General features: G+C 40.1%; 1 protein-coding gene across 1 annotated transcript; it reads left to right on the top strand.

Annotated features, from left to right (window-relative positions):
* The first annotated feature begins 18,488 nt into the window (after positions 1-18,488).
* LOC309830889 (matrin-3-like) lies at positions 18,489-22,270 on the top strand. The gene has a single exon (XM_082667769.1). It carries the CDS (start codon positions 18,723-18,725, stop codon positions 21,270-21,272), a length of 2,550 nt encoding a protein of 849 aa, XP_082523895.1. The 5' UTR covers positions 18,489-18,722; the 3' UTR covers positions 21,273-22,270.
* Positions 22,271-22,930: the final 660 nt, after the last annotated feature.

Raw genomic sequence — 22,930 nt, forward strand, 5'->3', positions numbered from 1 at the left:
GATTTCTTTTTCTTAAAGAAGAAAAACAAGGTGGCAGGAAACACACACACCCCACACCATCCTTTTTTCTTCCAAAGATTACATAACTGCATGAAAGCCTTCCAAGACTTGCCGTGTAACTCTACCAAACCTATAAACTTCTTGAAGTTTAGTTGGCAGAGGTGTCTATGCCAACAGTACATAAAACCCTCAGCGGTTGGGTGTTCCAGCAATCTGAATTCATATAAAAATGTCTGGGCCCTTAAAACCTACTCAACAGAAGCTGCTAGCTTAGACATCAGTTCTCCCAAATGATTACAGATTGCAAGTCTTCGTTGGAAAAGTAAGGTCATCGTGGGGAGGGGAAATGGGGAATTACGTGGAGAGGGACCCAGGGGACAGGGGTGGGAAAAGAAGAGGTGTAAACTCCAGTCGTGAAGATTGCTTGGGGGAGAGAGGGATTATTTCAAGGAAATTGCACCGGAAAATGTAACCTCGAGTAGGCGGCTGCTGGTGCAATCAGTTTTTAGCGTGGGCAAACGGCTAGACTCAGGAGGCAGAGAGAGAGTAAAAGAGAAACTCTGAGTCAGAGATTGCCGGTACTATGCCAGCCATCTTGGGAGGTAGAACAGGAGCATAAGGTATAAACATCGGAGACGCAGAGAAGAGGTTTGGAGAAGGGAGAGAAGCCCAAGGAAACCACTCTCCTTGGTAGAAACAGCAGACTGCTGTTGGAAACCTGTGGATTTCAGCTGCCCCCGCCCCTCCCTTTCTTTTAGCCTTGCTAAATTCTAAGGGTTGGGAAAAGCCATCATGGGAACAGGACAGAGGAATGTTCTACCAGAAGCAAAAACTGATGCCACATTATTTGCCCCTTCCCTCAACTCGAGTGGTGTTGACGGAACCATCTGATGGAAGGGAGAGAAAGCTACTGATTTGCTCAGACACCCTCTGGCTTTCACACACTGGAACAGAAAGCAGAAGTGAGACTGCCAATCAAAGATAAAACCGGAGAGAATTTACAAGATTAAAGAAAGGGCATATTAGAATTCCATATGGAGGCTGGAAAGCCATTGAGTATTGACCAAGAGCTCCTGTGTAGTTTCAAGTTTCCAAATCCACTGCGCCCTACCCAGACTTACCTGCTGAAATGTATAAACATCATGAGTTAGTGCTTCTGGCCACGTTCAGTGCTGGAGCCTGGGCCTTCAGTCCCTCCCTCTGGGGTTTAGGCCAGACTAATAAACCCTGGGGATTCTTGACTGGGTAGAGGATAGAAAGGGCTGGGAACAAGACCCCAGGGCTGCCCAGAGGGCCTCCTGTCTAATTGGGAGGGACAGCAATGAACGTACAGAGATACTGCAAGCACGGGACTCTTCTTTTCATTCCAACTTGAGTCAGACCTCAATAAATATTTACGCTGAGTGTAGAAGGAAAGGTTAACAGGTTTTTTTTTTTAGATAGCCTTATCAATAAGATGAATAATAGCTAATAGTAAAAACAACAATAACAAATAGCTACCATAAAAGCACAGAACAGTATTTACAAGTGCACTACAATTTATATTTAAAAAGGAAGAAAGAGGTGTATGTATGTATTTTCTTGTATGAGCATAAAATATGTCTAGAAAGATAACTAAGAAATCAGTATAACCAACTGGCTCAGAGAAGCGGGGAAGCGGGTGCCTGGGGGTCAGGAATAAAAGACTTTTCATTCTATTCTCCTTTTTAACTTGTGGTTTTTTTAGCCGTGAGAATGATTTTCCCCTTCAAAAATAGTTTTTAGAACAAGTGTTAATATGGATATTTACAGAGGCCTGCAGTGTGTCAGGCACGGTGCCCCAAACTGAGATTTAGAATTGAAGAATACAAAATCACGGCCCAGAAATATCTGACAGGCTGGCAGAGCAGGTGGCAGGTATACCATTAGCTGTGACGTATGGCTAAAGGGTGGAGACGCTGTAGAGATGCTGTAAAGCAGAACGGTTGACAGAAGTTGACGGAGGGAGCTCAAGTCAGACTAGGGTTCAAAGCCTGGTTCATTCACTTAGCCTGATGTGTGAGCTTAAATAAGTTGTTAACCCTCTCCAAACCTCAGTTTCCTTGCTTATAAAGTGAGAATAATAATGATAAAGAAGGAAGAGGAGACGGGGGAGAAAATGATGCCGATGTTGAAGCGAAAGAAGAAGGAGAAGAAGGAAAAGAACAAAGAGGAGGGGGCAGGGGAGGAAGAGGAAATGATTTCAATGGATTGTTATGGGTATTAAATGAGATAAATGTTTGTAAAGTTCTCAGCACAGGATTTGACACAAGTCATCAAATCACCCAAAGCAATGATTAATAAGGCGTAGAGAACAAACATATGGACACCAAGAGGGAAAAGCGGGGGGCGGGATGAACTGGGAGATGGGGATTGACATATATACACTACAATGTATAAAATAGATAACTAATGAGAACCTGCTGTAGAGCACATGGAACTCTACTCAACGCTTTGTGGTGACCTAAGTGGGAAGGAAATCCGAAAAGAGGGGCTCTGTGTATACGTATAGCTGATTCCCTTCACTGTACATCAGAAACTAACACAACATTGTGAAGCAACTATACCCCAATTTAAAAAAATAAAAAGTATTAGTAGTTACAGTAGAGTTACTAAGGAGAGACTCAAACAGTGAATAATTCCGGTGTGGAGGGCTGGGGAAAGCTTCATGGCGATCAGGAATTTGAGTTAGCTCTTAGTAGATAGAAAGATGGGTCGGTTTCAGTATCTGCAATATAGTCAACAGACAGAACAGCCCAGGCAAAGACTTGGAGCTTGTGCAGTTAAATTCTCTCTGTAGGTGGTGGTCCACAGAGTGAATCTCTGATTCAGGTGGGAAGAGAGACAAGGGAAGGGAGATTTAAATTGGAAATACCAGATCATGCACCTTGGAGGTTATGATAATGTTTTCTTGCCTTTCCGCCTCTCTATCTTAACACCTGGTCATCCTCTTGTCAAATCAAATCCATCCACACTCTGGAGGAACGTTTCACATGTGCAAGACACACGTAAACTCATTCACAATGTAGAAAGCAGATACGGTGCTTTTTTAAGGGCAAAAATCGTGTTATCTTTCTTCTTTTTGCCTTTGATAATAACATGTGAGATAATTAAATATCTTAATTGCTTATGCCACTACTGGTCAACTTTTCTGCTACTTGTATCAAATGCATCTTTACGGATAAGTGGTAGTACTAATTCATTGGTGTTCTGTTTGTTTGTTTTGTCTTGAGGATAGAGATATGTTTGTGGCTAGGATTTGCCTTAAGGCACTGGGTTGCAATAAAAATTGAATGTGGACCATATTATGTTGGGTAACATTTTATTATGGGTGTTTACTACTCTGGAAGTAAATTAAGTTACTTCTCAGCTAACTTGCATGTACAACAAGCCATACTTACTAAATATTTTAGGGATGCAATCTGAAAGCATGAATTTCTTATTGTCCTTTCACTCCTCTAGATCAGGTTGACTGAAGGATACCCTGAGATTGTAAAGTATCATTTTTTTTAATGTTCCCATTTGCAGTTACTAAATGTCTCTTAATCCATAGTGTCTTGACATTGTGACAACTAAGAACTATACAGTAAGAAGTTGAAAGAACTTGTACAAGATTTCCAAAGCCACAGCTAATATCTGATTTCACATTTTATGCTCATCACAACAGCCTCACTTTTCCAGTGTCTGATTTTATGTTTGGTACATATTAACATTTGAATGTCATAAATTTAATCTGTGAAAAATGTTGATTTCATCTACTTTCTATATTGATGTTCCCTGTAAGGTTTTTTTGTATGTTTATTTATTTCTTGAAGAAGGATTCTTTTTTCTGCTAGATGATGACAATAATGATGGTGAATATATATATATAGAGAGAGAGAGACACACACACACACACATATATACATCTCACATACCACATATAAACATATATATATATATATGCACATACATGTATGTATAATATATCTGTATTTATCTATCTCTGTCTATTCTCTCTACCTATTCTAGCTGTCAATCTATCTATCTATCTATCTATCTATCATCTATCTATCTATCTCAAAGCAACCTACCAGCATGAACAAGATAGATTTCCATAAAAGCACAGATCTAAATCCTTTGTGAGCACCTCTCTGCAAAGCTGGCATCCACGTTCTGGGGCTTCTGGCCTCCAATCCTCAAGGAGTCTCCCTACATCTTTGTCCAGATCCTTCAGTTATGGGCGTCCCTCTTCCTCCCTCTGGGACTTAAGCTATTCTGGCACACGAACGTTTGGTGCGCCTGCCTTTAGCTAGAAGGGGGAACTTTGTTTTGTTAGGTTGAGAACTTGAAGGGATTCATCTGATTTTGTTTCTTTGGTGTTTAGAGATAGTTAATTCTTAGCAAAATATAGTTCCTTATTCCTTAGCAGAATTGTTAGGGGTGTGTGTGTGTGTGTGTGTGTGTGTGTGTGTGTGTATGTACATTTAAAATATATTTTAAAAGGTCTTTTTAAAGACTTTAAATGACTCTTGCAAAACAATATGTTGATGAGTTAAGTGTAAATGAATCAGAACCATGTGGCTTGAATTTTCTTCAAAATACCCTAGGGTTTAAAATGAGGGGGAAAAGGTACTTGAAGAAAAAAAATATGTTTGGGGTCTTCCTGAACCTAAATCATTTGAAAAATAGTTTAAGATGTTTGCTAAATCCAAAAAGCAGCTTTGCTCCCACCATATGGCAATGTCAAAGTGGCTCTTCAGATGAGCTTAAGCCTAATTTTAATTTCTTGCACATGTGGTAAAAACATCTTTGAGGACTCTCTCAAGCCACTGTACAAGGGAGCGCTCAGAGTTTGGGGATTTGTGTGTGTGTGTTCATTTGCATAACAACGGCCCCGGGCCCAGCTTTCTCACTCTCTTCTTGTTGCACAGGACAGGGCCTGCTCTGCTCTATTTTACCTGTTTCTTGGGCCCTAGTATCCCTCTGGGGTCATCGTTTCTCACCACGCTAAAGTCTTTGAGGGCTGGCCCCCAGTCGCCACTCTTACTGGTTTCCATGGGGAGGTTTGCTTTTGCTCAAGAGTACCTGTGTTGGCATTTGGATTATTATTCCCAGGTCGTCACAGAATTTCCTCTGAATCCACTCCCAAGTAATCACTGCAGGCTGTTCCTTATTTAAACAGAATGGGCAAGTCCCCAGGAATTGGCGTCATTAGGCATAGCTTCCGGTGATTCAAAATAGCCCACCATCCTTTGGGGTATCTCTCCAGCAGTACAGATTCAACCAAATGAATGAAGAATGAAGCTGAGAAAGGTCTAGAACAGTGGTTTTCAATGACAGTAGCATCACCAACTAAGAGGAGTGTCAAAAATTTGTGGGCACATGTCTCAGTGTTTGTGGGGTGCATAACTGGCATGTAATGGGCAAGGGTCAGGGATGTGGGATGTCCTGTAGTAAACAGGACCCTATAAAAGATTGCCCTGTATCTCACAGGACTTTCAAATCCACCACTAGACATTTCTGTAGGTGAAAAACATGTCAATAATTATCTAAGCCCAGAACCTAACCCTGTTTTTTATATAGAATCGCAAATCCTTTTTTCTCAGTTTCGATGTTTCCTGGATTTTCCAAACACGCTGCTACCATGAAATCCAAGGAAAAATTGGACTTGGCTGCATTCAGGACAAGGTGGAAATGCCACTAATAGGATCTGAGCTGTCCGCACAGTGCAGCACAACACATTCACGTCGGCTGGCGACCGTAGCTTCTGCATTCACAGCAATTCTGCAAACAGGTGCAACACGGGATTATCTGTCATGCATCCTCGGTGTCCTGTTTCTCAGTTATACTGCAGCTACGTATGTGCGTTTACCAATTATGTGTGCAGGTAGGTTATGTTATCTCTAAATGATATATGTAGTTTTTATAATCTATCATTTTCATTCCAGCATAGGAAAGGGAGATTACAAAACATTGCTTACAAAAGGTGCCGTTAACTTTGACCTGATAGGGGACCCCCTGGATGAGGGCTGACAGTACCACAAAAGGAAGCACACAGAACCCCGGGTTCATAACCCCGGGTCCTCATTGGTGTCCAACACTCGCTTGTTGTATGACCCTGAACAAGTCTCAATTCCTCCCTGGGCTTCAGTTTCCTCACCTCAAGCCTCAGAACATCAGACTTCATCATTGGGACATGAACTCAACTTCCTCAAACATAGTGAGTAAAAAGGGCTATAGGTCTGCCTATTCAATTCAGAAAAGCATCCTTCACTCTGTTTCATAGTGAAATGTGCTCTCTCTCGTTTTTTCACAAAAACATGCAACCATTTGAGACGATGTTTTATTTTACCTCTTTATATAGGGATATGACCGCTGATAATTTCTTTGGACTTCGAGAGCACCAGTGCAATGACTCATGACTACTAAGACTTAGTCCTAATGGTGAAAAAGAGAGAGAGAGAGGTAGAAACTGTGGGAAAATACATCAACTATTTCTTGTCAAAAAAGGAGGACCCACGGCCCAATTCCTACCAGCATGGTTTCGTGTCCCCAGATCTTTGACTCATCTAAGATTCAACCATCAAAAGCAAATAGTAGTTAAATTTTTTGAAGGTCTTTAGAAAAAAGTTCAAGATCTCACTTGATAACACATTTGGGTGACCCCTCTTCCTTTCATATCCAAAATAGCAATTTCATCAATACTACATCTGTTCCTCTCTCTCTCTCTCTCTCTCTCTCTATATATATATATATATATATATTTTAAGAGAACTAGTCGGTAACAATGAAATGTGAGAAGAAAATGATGTGTAACATACACTCGCGTTGGCTAATGGGAATGTGGGAATGCCTGTTTCACATTAGATTTCTGATATCATCTCATTACAGCGTCTGGACCATCCCCTTTGGTCAAGACAATGCCAGAAGTCTTGTTGGGAAACGGCGAGAAGTCTTGAAACTGCCAGATGCTTGCTTGCTGCGTTAGCCAAAGCAGCTCTGAAAAGGAAGACGCCAGGCTGCAAAGCCAACTTGGTGTCCCAGCCTGGGTATCTGGAACAGGCCTGCCTCTTTCCCAACAGATGTGTGCCTAGCGCAAGTCACTTAAGTTCTTAGTGTCAAATGAGGAATATGAGCTAATCTATTTCAAAACAGCTACAATTTCCTAATTCCTAAAATCCCCCACCAAGCCCACTGACCCAAAGGAGAATTCTAGAAACTGTTGTACAATGATAGGTCCCAGACAGGACTAATTGAACAAGTGAGTACTGGATGTCTGTTGCTTTGACCTCTCCACTCACTATCCACTCTCCTTTCTTTACATAACAACATCCAGTGCTTCCTCTGAGATATCACCCCTCTCCTATTTTCAGGTGATACGGTAAACGTGGTCTGAGTATCCACCACTGTATTCCACAGTAGGCACATGACCTAGTTCCAGCCAATCTAAGCATTCAGTCCTCCTGGCTAGTGATTGGCTCAGGAGTCGACATGTGACTCAAATTAGACCAATGAGAGTCATTCCTGGGAGGGTTGCTGGAATAATGAGTAAAGTGGCTTTCTTGGTCCAACCTGAACTGATAAACTGGAAAGATATAAACCCAGAGTTTATGTAGCCATATGTAGCCATCTTTGTCACAGACTGGAGCAAGTCTGTTTCAGAATGAAGCCAACTAACAGGAAGTAGAACTGAGGGAGGGAGAAGGATAGATTCAGACAACATGGCTTAAGCCTATGATAGCAGTCATGGCTACAGCTAATTCTACCCCATGAATAGACTTCTTAGTTTATATGAGAAAATATTCCTTAAAAAATTCACGTGACCTTGAATAGGATTTTTTTTTTTTTGCAACCAAAGGAGTCCTGAATTGAGTGGCGAAATAATAAGGATATGATTTCCTTATAGGATCCTTATATGATTTCCCATGGATTTCCTCAGCTACCACCTTTAGTAGGGAAAAGATTTCAGGCTGTAGAGGACCTTGATTCTTATCTCAGCTTTGCAGTACTAATGATGTGACTGAGCAAGTCGTTTACCCACTCTATGCTTCAGTTACTTTTCCTTTCAAAGAGTAAAGCTTCGGTAAGGTGGTGAAAGGCTCAGAGATGATACCTTGATCATTTGGTCACAAGAAGCAGAAACCCGCTGAAACTAACTGAGGTGAAAGGGAACTTATTGGAGGGATCCAGGAAGCCCTCGAATTGCTCAAAGTTAGTAATATAATTGGGCCTCACAAGGGCCTGATTCCCACCATCCTTTCCTCTGGGCGCTCATGAAATCTCCAATCACAACTCTTCCTTTCTTTTCTCTCTGTAGAGGGGTATTCTTTGCTCTGTTAACACTCTCCCCCAACGTGGCCGTCCTAGTCTCAGCTTTCAAGCCTCAGCAGAGCCAAGTCAGTATCTCATAGCCCCCTATTCCAAATTTCCAGGACAGAGAAGTTGGATTGACCCAACTTGGGCTGGGTGTCCAACATATGATCATCTAGTGAAGTTATGGCATTCCTTCCTGGCACTGGGGAGGGGCAAGTCCTCCAAGGGAAGAGTAGGTAAGAAAGAGTCTCACACAATAAACTGTGCATGGTAGGTGCTTATGACACACCATTATTTACCCTCCCCCTTCCTGCTTCTTTCTCTTCCTCTTCTTCTCTCCTTCTCCTTCTTCTTCTTCTCCACCTCCTCCTTATTTTCCTCCTCCTCCCTCTCTCCCTCTCCTTTTCCCATTCTCCTTCTTCTTCATCTTAATGTTAGTATCAGTGGTGTATGTATTCGTTTTACCATAATCACCATCACCCAAAACTTCTTCCTCAATTTTGAATGTGAAGCAAAGAGAAAATAATTTACTCTCTAAACATGGATTCTAGAAAAGAGCCCCTTTAATGCCTAGTTTCATCTTTTAATTTAATCTAATGCTATCCAACCCACTCACCTTGCAGAGCAGTTGGAAGACAGTAATGGATTTGAAAGAGTTTTGACGATGTAAGCACTGTCATTACTGAGAACATCCCCCTCTGTTCCCCACCCCCTCGAAGTTACTAATGACAACATAGTACTCAGTCTGTTTTTCTAGTACCCATAAAAAGAAGCACCAACCTAAGGCTAAATAATTTCTCAAAAGAAACACCGCAGACATACCCCCCTTTTTTTCAACAAGAAATTTTTCTCTAATACATTTAAGTAGGTGATGGTTTAGTAGACCCCAATAAGTGCCCTAAAACTTTGCTCTTGTCCCTTTGAAACGGCATAATCTGTAAAACCCAAAACAGAGATGTGCTCCTTTTTACACTATTATTTAATCTGGACTCTCTCCAGACTCGGCCCTTCCAGACAGCAGTGGCATCCAGCGGATAGGGTGATGGGAGGTTGACCTCAGCATAAACACCACGTGATTCCTGGAATTTGGAGGCGGACTCCGCTGCCCTCGCACTCCCTTTGTCGGCAGATCTTGGGAGCCGGGCAGCTTTATTACAACCTGGCACAGCCTAGGCAGCCACTCAGACTGTCAACAGCCGGCAGCCAAGAGGAGAACCTTCCATCAGGGCCTCACACCTAGCCAAGTCCCCCGGTGGTTGCGATGGGCCACTTCCCCAGCGAGAACAAGGCCTGAACAATTACGCTTCTGTGCTGGTGGTGACCTGGGTACCGCCCCTTCTGGATTTGACTGGCCAGAGCATAGGAGATGGGTGAAATCTGTTGATGTTCAGGACCCCTGTGCCAAGGGCTTTTTATGGAGGAAGTTCAGAGTCAGGCAGACGGGGTTCAAATGCTGTGTGACCTCGGAGCTGCACTTAACCAGCCGTTGTATCTTTCTCTGGAAAATGGACATAATACCGACTTCTTGGGGTTTTCTCTGGCTTATGTACAATAATGTACTAAAGCGACTAGTGAGAGCCTGGGACATATCAGCAATTCAGGAATCACCAGCTAACATTCCCATGAGGGAACCTGAGGTTTTAGGCAGAGAAGCAGGTCCCCTATCATTTTTCTGTTTCATCACGCTCATGCTAGTCAGCTACGCACATTGAGTGTACATATAACGAATTTATGTTTAGCCAAAATTTACTTTTTGCTTTTTTTAAATTTAGAAGTATAACACATACACTCACTTGTATGCATAAATGATCAATTTAACAATGAAATCAAATATGAATAGGACCATCACCCAGGACAAGGAAAAAAAATACTGCCAGCACCTAGAAGCCCCCAGCAACTACTTCCTGATTACAACCACCTGGATCCTGTCTAGAATTAACCACGAATCTGACTTTTATGATATTTTCCTCTTGCTTTTCTTCATAATTTTGCCACCTATACATGCATCGGTGAGCAGTATCCTTTACTCTGCTTGCTTCTAAAATTCATAAAATGAATCACACGTTATGCGTTATTTTGTGTGTTTTGTACAGTGGTGAGGTTCGGAAGACTTGTCGATGCTTTTGCACGCGGCTGCAGTTTATTCATTTTCATTGTTGCAGAATATCCCATTCATCTTAACTTATATTTGAGGGACTTCCCTGGCAGTCCAGTGGTTAAGACTTCGCCTGCCGATGCAGGGAGTGCGAGTTCGATCCCTGGTCAGGGAGCTAAAATCCCAGATGCCTTGCGGCCAAAAGAATACAAAACAGAAGCAATATTGTAACAAATTCAATACAGACTTAAAAAAAATCTTAACTTATATTTGAAAGAGTTGTTTTCAAGCAGCATGCTGGCTCCTATGTGTGAGAAAGTCTCCAACAATGGTCACCATGAGTCCTTCCCATGGGTTGGGCATCCCCTCCAAAGGTGGAGTGTGTTTTCCTCCCCTTAAACCTGGGTTGGCCTTTTGACTTGACTTGACTGATACAAGATGGAGCAAATGGAGTCCTGGGACTTTTGAGTCCAGGCAGCTTCTGCCCTTTGGAAGCCAGCACCATTTAAGAAGTCCAATGACCCCAAGCTACCACACTGTGACAAAGCCTGAGGAACCCAAGAGAAAGGCCACGTGTGGAGGAGCATGATGGCTAAGTAGACCCCAGCTTTTCCAGCCATTCCAGCCAAAGCACCTGTCATGCAAGTTTTCACATCTGTCTTAGACATTCCAGCTCCAGCAGATCCCACATGGAGCAGAAGAACTGCACAGCTGAGCCCAGCCCAGGTCGCAGAGCTGTCAGAAAAAATAAACTGTCCTTTGAAAGCTCCCTAAGTTTTGGAGTGGTTTGTAACACAGCAATGGATAACTGAGAACAACCATTCCTAAGGAGTCAGTTGGGCAGAATGTTTCTCTCTCTCCTTCAGACCTAACAGTCCACGTCTTTGCAAGTTTTACATCTTTGCACTTTGCAAGTGATATTATTTACACCTTCATACATTTTTAAATACATCTTGCTTCGCCTCATTTTCCATCATCCTCTCAGAGTCTCCTTTTAGCCATAGCCTTGTATGTGTTTGTGAAAACAATACCGGGTTTAGATGCCACGACAGATGCCGCTATGAAAGAAGAAGGAAAGGAAAAGGAATAAAAGCTGTGGCTAAAAGCGAAGATCTAAGGTTATTAGTGTGTCTTTTTTCCAATAGATGAATCGTGTAGATGTGCACCAGAATTGCCATGGAAAACTGTTCCCAGGAAAACATATTTTGAGATAAAAACGTGAATTTATTTGAGTAAGAAAACTCTTTTCGGTTTCACTTTGAAAAAAAGAGGTGTCATCCTATTACGCTGTCAATAGAGGGTGGGTCTTTGCTGCCTAGAACTTTGATCTGAAACGGTTAATAGCTTTCTTCCTAGTTTACTGCCTTGGGGTGTGGGGTGATCAGAAATAGCAACAATCTTTTCTACATTTGCACAAATGTAATTGCTTCTAACGCTACTTAAGTTTGAAGAAGCCTTAGCATTCTCATTTCACTGGAGCTTTCAGGTTTGTCTCCTTTCAAAGGCTGCATGTATTGAATGTTCTATAATGGAATGAATGGAGGGGGTAGGATGGGGGAAGAGGCTAGGAAAACTAACAGCTTTAAAACATGAAAATATTACAGTGTGGTTGATTTGCTCCTGATACAATGGAGACTGGAAGTTGGAGGTCTCTGCAAAGAGGTAGCAGAGGCTGGTTGAAATAAACAGAACTGAGTTTGAATCTGGCTCAACCCATGACCTTGGGCAAATAACCTACATTTTCTGAAGTTCAGTTTTTTCATCTGTAAAATAAGGCTAAGGAAAACCTTACAGGACCGAAGAATCAAAAAGAGATAATCTACCTAAGGGGCTTCGTCCGATGTCTGGCACAAAATAGTTCCCCAATGAATGCTAGCTCTCTACCACATAGATAATTTATAGGAGATTGTTTTGGAGATGTTGGCAGTTTATCTAGAGGATAGTGGATTAAGGGAACCATTTCATGAAGGAAGACAGAAAGATCCCAGAGAATTCCTGTAAATCATCATCCCCTTGAAGAAAATGTTTCATGTCTGTGCATCAGTGACACTGCCTGGGGTTTTGGGCATAATCGGATTTTATTGAGCAATCCTGGAAACAGATTCTGTTATTTTTGTGGTTCATTTTGACTTCTACCAACTGGAACCAGAGACCTAAGGGGAGGGAGTGAGGTCTTAAGAAACTTAAATGAGAGAAGTTAAGTAATAAGCCATTCGTTTGGACAATACATGAACCAACATAGATACCATGTCTAGACTTTCTAAACTTTGATTTCAAATCCCCCAAACCTAGCTAAGCTTGTGACTTTCATCCTGAAGATACAAAAGGAAGGAGGAGCTTTTAAAGAATGACAACATTGGCTTGATACTGACTGAGATGTTTTATATTCAATATCTCATTTAATCCTCATAAGACTTGATTTCCCCACCTAAGAGAAGTGAGGTGTATTGGACAAGATCACTCATCTACAAAAATTTAAGAGCCAAGATTTGAATCCAGGACTAACTCTGAGACCCATGATTTTAACCAAAGTACTCTCTTGCCTCACTTAAGGAAATGAGATGGATCCTACATAAAGATCTGAGACAAAGTGTAAAGGGGGTAGACAGAAGTGGAAACCTATTGCCTGAGGGTTTATGCTGTGATTAAAACATATTGGTCAATGCTATACCAAAAGGAAGAGTTCCATAGGGAGATTAAGAGGGAGGGAGGAAGACTTGACCCAAGAAGAGGGTCAAGGAAGATCAATACAAGAAAGCAAGTAGCAGGTTAGGAGCTTTAGAGCTTAACAGCTAATCAAGGCTTGGTGTTCAAGGAAAAATGTTCAGGATTAAGACCATGGGGACCGTCATCCTGATTTTGTGCGTTGTGAGGACAAATATGACTATAAAAAGGGCCTATGCAGGACCAGTGAGAAAGCAGGCAATGGCTTCTGATGACTCCAAACGTCAAATTTGCCCTATTGAATTTTAGAACCCTGTTTTGAGATAGGTACCCAGGAAAGAGGTGAGCGTAAGCCAGGATCCCCCCCATAGGGAATCAGGGATTTGGGTGCCTGTGTCAGATGCAAACGGATTCTTTAGTAGACATTTATGCCACCTAAACTTTTCTCTCCTAGGTTCTCTTTTTCCAGCTTTCTCATTCTCCCTTTTATATTTTCGGGGCAGTACCTTCAGGTAAACATAAATAAATACATAGGAGAACATCAAAGTCAATCACTTTGCTGCACAAAAATTTTTCTAAGGCTTCTGCAGTTGACATCCCCCCAAAAGTTCAAACTTTTGAGTTTGGGGGTTACTGTGAAATTCAAGACCCAACCTAATCTGATCCCATCCCAACCTATCCAGACTTATCTCCTACCCCTCCCCCACATGCATTATTTCTCATTTGTGGAATTCTTGAAGTCTTTTGATCACTCAAGAGACTCATGAAAGTTAGCTTTTCATTAGAGTATTATGTACATATTTGTATCATCTCTGATACAGGTATCGAGATTGTTGGGATCACAATTTACATCGTATTTCATCTCTCCACTTCACACCTGGCAAAGGACTTGACACTGAGGAGGAGACTGTATAGTACTAAATACACTTAAAATATGGAAATAAGCAAGGAAAAGATTGCTGGGATACTAAAGTATTTGGTTTGTATTTAACACCACAATGGGTTCAAAGTGAGCACCAGAACTGACTGGTAATCATGCTTCCTGAACTCTGTCTTTATATCTACAGCAGTGTTTCATCAACCCATTTCTCAGTTCAGGCTACCTGAGTTCAAAAAATATTTGTTGACAGGCACCGTAGGCCAGGCTTTGTGTTAGGCATTGGGGATGTAAAAAGGATTAAGGCACAGCCTTTTTTTTTAATTTTTAAACTTTTTATTTATTTATTTTTGTGGCTGTGTGGCATGCAGGATCTTAGTTCCCCCACCAAGGATCAAACCCGTGCCCCTTGCAATGGAAGCACAGAGTCTTAACCTCTGGACCACCAGAGGAGTCCAAGGCACAGTCTTTAACCTGAAGAATCTACAGTCTAGTGAGACAGTTAGGTGTGTAATAGAATATTAAAATCAGATGAGCTACTATTTATTAATCACTGTATCCCTGAGACTTTATCAGTATTATATCATTTCATTCTCAAAACCCTGTGAGGCTTTTGGTTCCAGCCATGCAGACTATCTGACACCAGACTCACCCTCCCTCCTAAATGTAAAGCAACTGTTTTCAGACGTGGGACAACAAACAGTAAAGACCTGAGATCTTTGAGTGAAAGGAACACTTGACACTAGCTCCCCATTCAGCCCACCTTTCCACTAGCAGCAAAGACAAATGGAGACAAAACAGACAGCAGTGATCTTGCTGGGTAGTGCAAACAGAGATTGGAATTTGGTGTTTTACCAATGCAGCTGGAGTTTGTGGGATAGGACAGTAGAAACAAAAAACTGCATTGACAAGAAACACCAGAAATCTGCATGGAGGTCCCACTAAGTCTTGACAAAACACTTACACGTCCAAGGCAAGACTCTGAAACTTAGCAGAGAACAACTACTGGAAGCGGTGAGGAGTGGGTGTTGTGAATTAAATAGTGATTCCAGAGGTTACATAGGGCTAGGAGACATTGGAGTTCTGACCAGGAAAAGAAGAGAGTCTGTTGAATAACCCAAGCATTCATTTGATACACCCAGAAAGCTCATGCCTTAGGGATAGAACTATTCTAGCCTTAGAGAAAAAGACACTCTTTACCTACCATGACAAAGTCTAAACGGATCACTAAGGTTCGCCTAAGCCTCCACTAAATTAGCTACTTGCCAAAACAAAACTCAATTCTCTTTAAAAGAAGATAGAATAATTCATATCTTCAATAATATAGTCTCCACTGTTTTCAAATGCAGTTTTTAAAAGTCAGTAGATATGTACAGGACAGGATAACATAACCCATAACCAAAAGGAGAAAGACAACAGAAACATACACAGAGGTGACATAAATGTTAAAATTAGTACATAAGAACCTTAAAGTATCTATTTTAAATATGTTTAAGAAAATAAAGAAAATATAAAAATAGTGATCAAAGAGATAGGGAATCTTAACAGAAGAATGGAAACTTTTTTTAAAGCAAAATGAAATGCAAGAACTGAAAAATACAGTATATGAATTTAAGAAAAATTGATTGAATGGGTTTTAACATCAGACTGGACACCCCAGAAGAAAAGATTACTGAACTTGAAGACAGCTCAGTACAAACTGTCTAAACTGAAGCACTTCAAAAAAAGAAAAACTGAAAAAAGTTAACAGAGCCTTGGTGATCTAAGGACATTATCAGTCTAACATATATATGTGATTGGCATCCTAGAAAATGAGGACAAAGAGATTGGAGTAGAAACAATATTTGAGGAAATAACGACAGAAAATCCTCCAAATTTAATTGATCATACCAGCCCACTGATCTAAGAATCTCAACAAACCCAAAGAAAGATGAACACAGAGAAAAACACACCTAGTTACATAATAGTCAGATTGCTAGACACAAAACCTAATGAAAAACAATCTTACAAGCAACAAGAAGAGAAAGACACATGCCATGCTAAGAACAATGTAAGAATTACTGCTTACTTCTCATTAAAAAAAAAAAAAGAAAAAAAAGGAAACCAGAGGCAATGGGATGACATCTTTAGAGTAGAAGAAAGGGTTAACTTAAAATGCTATATACATTGAAAATATCCTTCAAAAAGAAGACGAAGTAAAGACAAAGGTAAACAAACTGAAAGAATTCATCACCAGCAATCTTGTCTGCAAGAAGTGTTAAAGAGAGTTCTTTAGACAGAATACTAGATCAACACAAAAGGACTTGCATGCTAGAAACAGTAAATATATGGGCAAATACGAATAACTTCAAAAATATGTATTTCTTAATTTCTTTAAGAGACAACTGATTACAGCAAAACATACTAATATGTCATAGAGTAATGTGTTGTGGGGTTTATGAAGTTTATAAAAGTAAAATAAGTAATACCAATAGCATAAAGGACAGGAGAGAGAAATTCAAGTGTATTGTAGTAAGGGTCTTAGATGAGTAATAGTACATTAAAATGAATTCAGGTGATATGGTGATAAATAAAATATTAATTCAGATTATACCATGATAAGTTAGGGACGCATATTGTAATCCTCGATGCATGTGCTAAAAATACAACAGAAGAAATTAAAATGCTATGCTAAAAATATTCAGTTAGTATGAAAGAATGTAGGGAAGGGGGAGAAAGAGCTAGGATAAATATAAAAAAAAGAACTAAGATGGTAGACAAACCCAACCATATGAATATTTACATTGAAGATGAATGAATTAAACACTCTGATTATAAGACAGAGAGCATTTGATTGGATAAAAAAGCAAGAACCATCTATATTGTGCTACAAGAGATATACCATAAATGTAGACACAGATAGATTAAAAGTAAAAAGATGGAAAAAATATACCATGTGTGTACCACAAAAAAGCTAGGTGGTTATATTAATATCAGATGAGGTAGAATTCAAGACAAGGAGTGTACTTAGAGATAAATGGAAGCATATTATGATGATAGAAAGGTCAAAAATATCAATTCATCAAGACAACATAATAATCCCAAACGCGTATTGTGGTAGTCTCCAAAGATGTTCACCGACATTTCCTTCTTTCCTTATATGTGAATGCAATTCCACATGTCAAGAGGTGGCGTCTATGTCTCCTTCCCTTGAATCTGAGCTGTCCTGTGACATGTTTTGACCAAGAGTCTCTTCTTGGTTCCAATTCTTGCAGAGCAGCCCTTGCCGTGGATTGAATTCCTGCCAGCCAGCCCTGACTCTTTTAGTTGTTCCTCCAGCCTAAGGATGCTAGCATCTCACTTCTGTTGCTGATCTGTCGCCTTGCCATTGACTGCTTGGCTTCTACACTCTTCTATCACCTGGGTAGTTCATTCTCTATATTAAATTCTCTCCATGTAAAAGATCTAGAATGGTTTATATTTTTCTGGCAGGACACTGACTGAAACAAGGAGCTAATGAAGCTTGTTATATCCATTTGCCAGATGGAAAAGTGGGGTTCACCATCATTCTTAGCGATCCTGTTCTGGCAGGCTGGACACACCCCTCTTTGGCATCCACAAGAACTCATGGTCCAGCAAAATGTCGGCAGACTTTGATCTGCCATTAAAAATTGACTTTTACAAATAGAAAGCCTTTTCCATCTGTATGACTTAAACAGAACAATCAATGTTTAAATAATAAATGCCCTCATTTTGGGAAGTCTGTCCTCCTCTGGCAGCTCTCCTGGGCTTGTCTGGGTCAAACTCAGCTGCCATGGGTCTCTACCTTTACCACTTCCTGAGGCCTTAGAGATAGTGTAGCAGCTATAGCACTATTTACAGCAGTCAAGACATAGAAGCAACCTAAGTGTCTGCCAGTAGATAAATGGATAAAGAAAGGAAAAGAAAAAATTAAAATTACTTTATTTAGTATATATGTCACATTATATCGTGTATATATAGGCATATTCTCTCTCTATGTACATATGTGCTGGAATATCACATGTTCTTAATTATATATAACTTATTACATATAATATTAGTTATATAAAATTAATATAATTATATACAGTGACATATTAGCCATAAAAAGAAGGACATTTGTGACAACATGGATGAAACTTGAGGACATTATGCTAAGTGAAATAAATCAGACAGAGAAAGACAGATACTGTTTGATAGCATTTATATCTGGAATCTAAAAAATCCTGACTCTTAGAAAAAGAGAGTGAATTGGTGGTTGCCAGGGACAGGGGGGCAGGGCAGGGAATGGCTAAAGGCGGTCGAAGGATACAAACTTCCGGTTACTAAATGAATAAGTTCTGGGGATCTAATGTACAATGTGGTGATTACACTTAACAATACTGTCTTGTACACTTGAAAGTCCCTAAGAGAGTAGATCTTAAAAGGTCTCATTAAAAAAAGCGTTTTAACTATGTGAGATGATGGATGTGTTAACTAATCTTACTGTGGTAATCACGTCACAATAGATATGTATATCAAATCATCACACTAGAGCCTCAGCGTCCCGCTCGCTTGGAGAGAGGTGCCTCTCCTCTTCCCTCTCCCTCTCCTTAAGAGTTGTCTGCTGGTTCTCAGCTTGAAGAAGATTCTACAGTCCTTATTGATCCTTTTTCTTGGCGTTACCATTTTTTGAAGCAAAGTTAACCTAGTTTTCTAGTTTGAGCTTTCTTTTTGGCCATCTTCTAAAAATTTTTTTTTTAATCTGTAAACTAGACAAGAGATAGTTCTACAATGTCCAAGTCATTCCAGCAGTCATCTCTCGGTAGGGACTCGCAGGGTCATGGGCGTGACCTGTCTGCAGCAGGAATAGGCCTTCTTGCTGCTGCTACCCAGTCTTTAAGTATGCCAGCATCTCTTGGAAGGATGAACCAGGGTACTGCACGCCTTGCTAGTTTAATGAATCTTGGAATGAGTTCTTCATTGAATCAACAAGGAGCTCATAGTGCACTGTCTTCTGCTAGTACTTCTTCCCATAATTTGCAGTCTATATTTAACATTGGAAGTAGAGGTCTGCTCCCTTTGTCTTCTCAACACCGTGGAGATGCAGACCAGGCCAGTAACATTTTGGCCAGCTTTGGTCTGTCTGCTAGAGACTTAGATGAACTGAGTCGTTATCCAGAGGACAAGATTACTCCTGAGAACTTGCCCCAAATCCTTCTACAGCTTAAAAGGAGGAGAACTGAAGAAGGCCCTACATTGAGTTATGGTAGAGATGGCAGATCTGCTACACGGGAGCCACCATACAGAGTACCTAGGGACGATTGGGAAGAAAAAAGGCACTTTAGAAGAGATAGTTTTGATGATCGTGGTCCTAGTCTCAACCCAGTGCTTGATTATGACCATGGAAGTCGTTCTCAAGAATCTGGTTATTATGACAGAATGGATTATGAAGATGACAGATTAAGAGATGGAGAAAGGTGTAGGGATGATTCTTTTTTTGGTGAGACCTCGCATAACTATCATAAATTTGACAGTGAGTATGAGAGAATGGGACGTGGTCCTGGCCCCTTACAAGAGAGATCTCTCTTTGAGAAAAAGAGGGGCGCTCCTCCAAGTAGCAATATTGAAGACTTCCATGGACTCTTACCGAAGGGTTATCCCCATCTGTGCTCTATATGTGATTTGCCAGTTCATTCTAATAAGGAGTGGAGTCAACATATCAATGGAGCAAGTCACAGTCGTCGATGCCAGCTTCTTCTTGAAATCTACCCAGAATGGAATCCTGACAATGATACAGGACACACAATGGGTGATCCATTCATGTTGCAGCAATCTACAAACCCAGCACCAGGAATTCTGGGACCTCCGCCTCCCTCATTTCATCTTGGGGGACCAGCAGTTGGACCAAGAGGAAATCTGGGTGCTGGAAATGGAAACCTGCAAGGACCAAGACACATGCAAAAGGGCAGAGTGGAAACTAGCCGAGTTGTTCACATCATGGATTTCCAGCGAGGGAAAAACTTGAGATATCAACAATTACAGCTGGTGGAACCATTTGGAGTTATTTCAAATCATCTGATTCTAAATAAAATTAATGAGGCATTTATTGAAATGGCAACCACAGAAGATGCTCAGGCTGCAGTGGATTATTATACAACCACACCAGCATTAGTATTTGGCAAGCCAGTGAGAGTTCATTTATCCCAGAAGTATAAAAGAATAAAGAAACCTGAAGGGAAGCCAGACCAGAAGTTTGATCAAAAACAAGAGCTTGGACGTGTGATACATCTCAGCAATTTACCTCATTCTGGCTATTCTGACAGTGCTGTCCTCAAGCTTGCTGAGCCTTATGGGAAAATTAAGAATTATATACTGATGAGGATGAAAAGTCAGGCCTTTATTGAGATGGAGACCAGAGAAGATGCAATGGCAATGGTTGACCACTGTTTGAAAAAGGCCCTTTGGTTTCAAGGGAGATGTGTAAAAGTTGACCTGTCTGAAAAATACAAAAAATTGGTACTCAGGATTCCCAACAGAGGCATTGACTTACTGAAAAAAGATAAGTCCCGGAAAAGGTCTTACTCTCCAGATGGCAAAGAATCTCCAAGTGATAAGAAATCCAAAACTGATGGTTCCCAGAAGACTGAAAGTACAACCGAAGGTAAAGAACAAGACGAGAAATCAGGAGAAAATGGTGAAAAAGATACAAAGGATGACCAGGCAGAACAAGAACCTAACATGCTTCTTGAATCTGAAGATGAGCTACTTGTAGATGAAGAAGAAGCAGCAGCACTGCTAGAAAGTGGCAGTTCAGTGGGAGATGAGACAGATCTTGCTAATTTAGGGGATGTGGCATCTGATGGGAAAAAGGAACCTTCAGACAAAGTTGTGAAAAAAGATGCAAATGCGAGTGCTTCAGCAACTGCCAAGAAAAAGCTTAAAAAGGTGGACAAGATCGAGGAACTTGACCAAGAAAACGAAGCAGCGTTGGAAAATGGAATTAAAAATGAGGAAAATACAGAACCAGGTGCTGAATCTGCCGAGAATGCTGATGATCCCAACAAAGATACAAGTGAAAACGCAGATGGCCAAAGTGATGAAAACAAGGAGGACTATACAATCCCAGATGAGTATAGAATTGGACCGTATCAGCCCAATGTTCCTGTTGGTATAGACTATGTGATACCTAAAACAGGGTTTTACTGTAAGCTGTGTTCACTCTTTTATACAAATGAAGAAGTTGCAAAGAATACTCATTGCAGCAGCCTTCCTCATTATCAGAAATTAAAGAAATTTCTGAATAAATTGGCAGAAGAACGCAGGCAGAAGAAGGAAGCTTAAGATGTGCAAGAAGCTTAATGATTTCAAAGAAAATAATGGTTCTTTGTTTTTAAATGTTAACCTTTTTTAAATACAATACAGATAGTTAGAAAACTATTGTACTCTTTTGTTATAGTGGAAAAATAATAGACGTCTGTTCATGTGTTAAGTGTTATAGCAAAAATACATATACGGTTAAGTTAATGAAGAATTGTTTTTGTTTTATCAAAATGGTAACAGACAGAAATACTTGTTAGAGACTGACTTCATATGCTACTTAAGACACTTGCACCATTAAGAAAGATACGTAGAAACATTCAGAGAAGTGAAATTTAGTAGTTCCAAGCTTCAAAGAAATGTCAAAACTTTTGATTCCATTCAATAAAGAACAAAACCAATTGTATTTTTATTACTTTCATCTGAAACATTCCACATTTTAATCTGAGCCTTGCAGACTTTTCATTTGCAGTTCGAAGCATTTTTGGTTTTGTTTCAATTTTTGAGAACTTCATTAATGTGAGATTGGTAATTAAAATGCAGGTGCAGTTTTCTTTTAATGTCATGCTGTTTAGGTAATAAGAAATACTAAGTAATTGGCTTTAGATTTTGTAATTTTTTCCCTAAGTTCCTGCTAGATTTCGTATTCTAGTAGTCATTGTCTTTTTCAGTGAAATGTAAAAATATTCCCATTCTCTTTGACCAGTATTAATTTCTTGAGATATTGCTTGTCACTTGAATCCTGTAGCTGTCATACATCTGGTATAAGCACATTTGATTTTTGAAGTGTGTAGACCATCTCTTCATATTTTCAAGATGTAATTTTACATTTCTGCATTTTAAAAACAGTTTGGCCATAATCTTAGACGCACGCTTCTAATTCATATACTGCATATGTGACCTTTGTGAACAGAAATTTGCATGTATAATCTGTGTTTACTTGTAACTTTCTGGTTATATACTGCTTATATCTGTGGATTCAAGTTTCTGAAGTGAGTACCAATAAAAAAAAACCTAGGCCATGTTCATTGGTTATACATGTTTGAAATGTTAACCAAAAAAAAAAAAAAAAAAAAAAATCATCACACTGTATCCTTTCAACTTACACAATGTTATATGCCAATTATATCTCTGTAAAGCTGAAAAAATAAAGAAATCAATTAAGTAGGAACGAAAGGAATGATGATACTTTGGAGATATGCATGTATGTGTATCCGTAATAGGTCATGCCCGTCTTAATAATATATCTTTATTTTTTTGTGCATTTTGCTTGCAAATAACTTCTTTATCCGTCAGATGGAGGCAGCTTGCTAACTGAGATCACAGGGGATCCGTGCGATATCGAAAGCAGATGATCCTAGTAAACTTGGGGAGACTCATGCTTCCAACACATTTCCTGCTCTAGGTTGAAGGAAGCCTTGCTGGAAAAACAAAAAAAAAGTTTTGAGCTAGATTCCTTTCAGTTCACAAGAGCTTCTTTCCTTTTTCTCTCCCATGATCAACTCCTGGCTTTCGTAAGCTCATTCTACACGCTTTTCCTTTCCTAAAACTGGTGATGTCCTAGCTCTTTACCAAATGCATTTTCACTGAACTGAGTAGCAGCGAGATGTAGGGAGAAGGTTGAATGCTTTAAGATCTATGTATTTCTTACGTTTAAAATTGCACTTTTTTGTTTTACAAAT

The sequence above is a fragment of the Grampus griseus genome, assembly GCF_964374135.1.
Source record: "Grampus griseus genome assembly, chromosome: 12".
Classification (NCBI taxonomy): domain Eukaryota; kingdom Metazoa; phylum Chordata; class Mammalia; order Artiodactyla; family Delphinidae; genus Grampus; species Grampus griseus.

Bases quoted from the DNA above. Each gene is read 5' to 3' on its own strand.
- LOC309830889 (XM_082667769.1), top strand. From the start codon at position 18,723: ATGTCCAAGTCATTCCAGCAGTCATCTCTCGGTAGGGACTCGCAGGGT.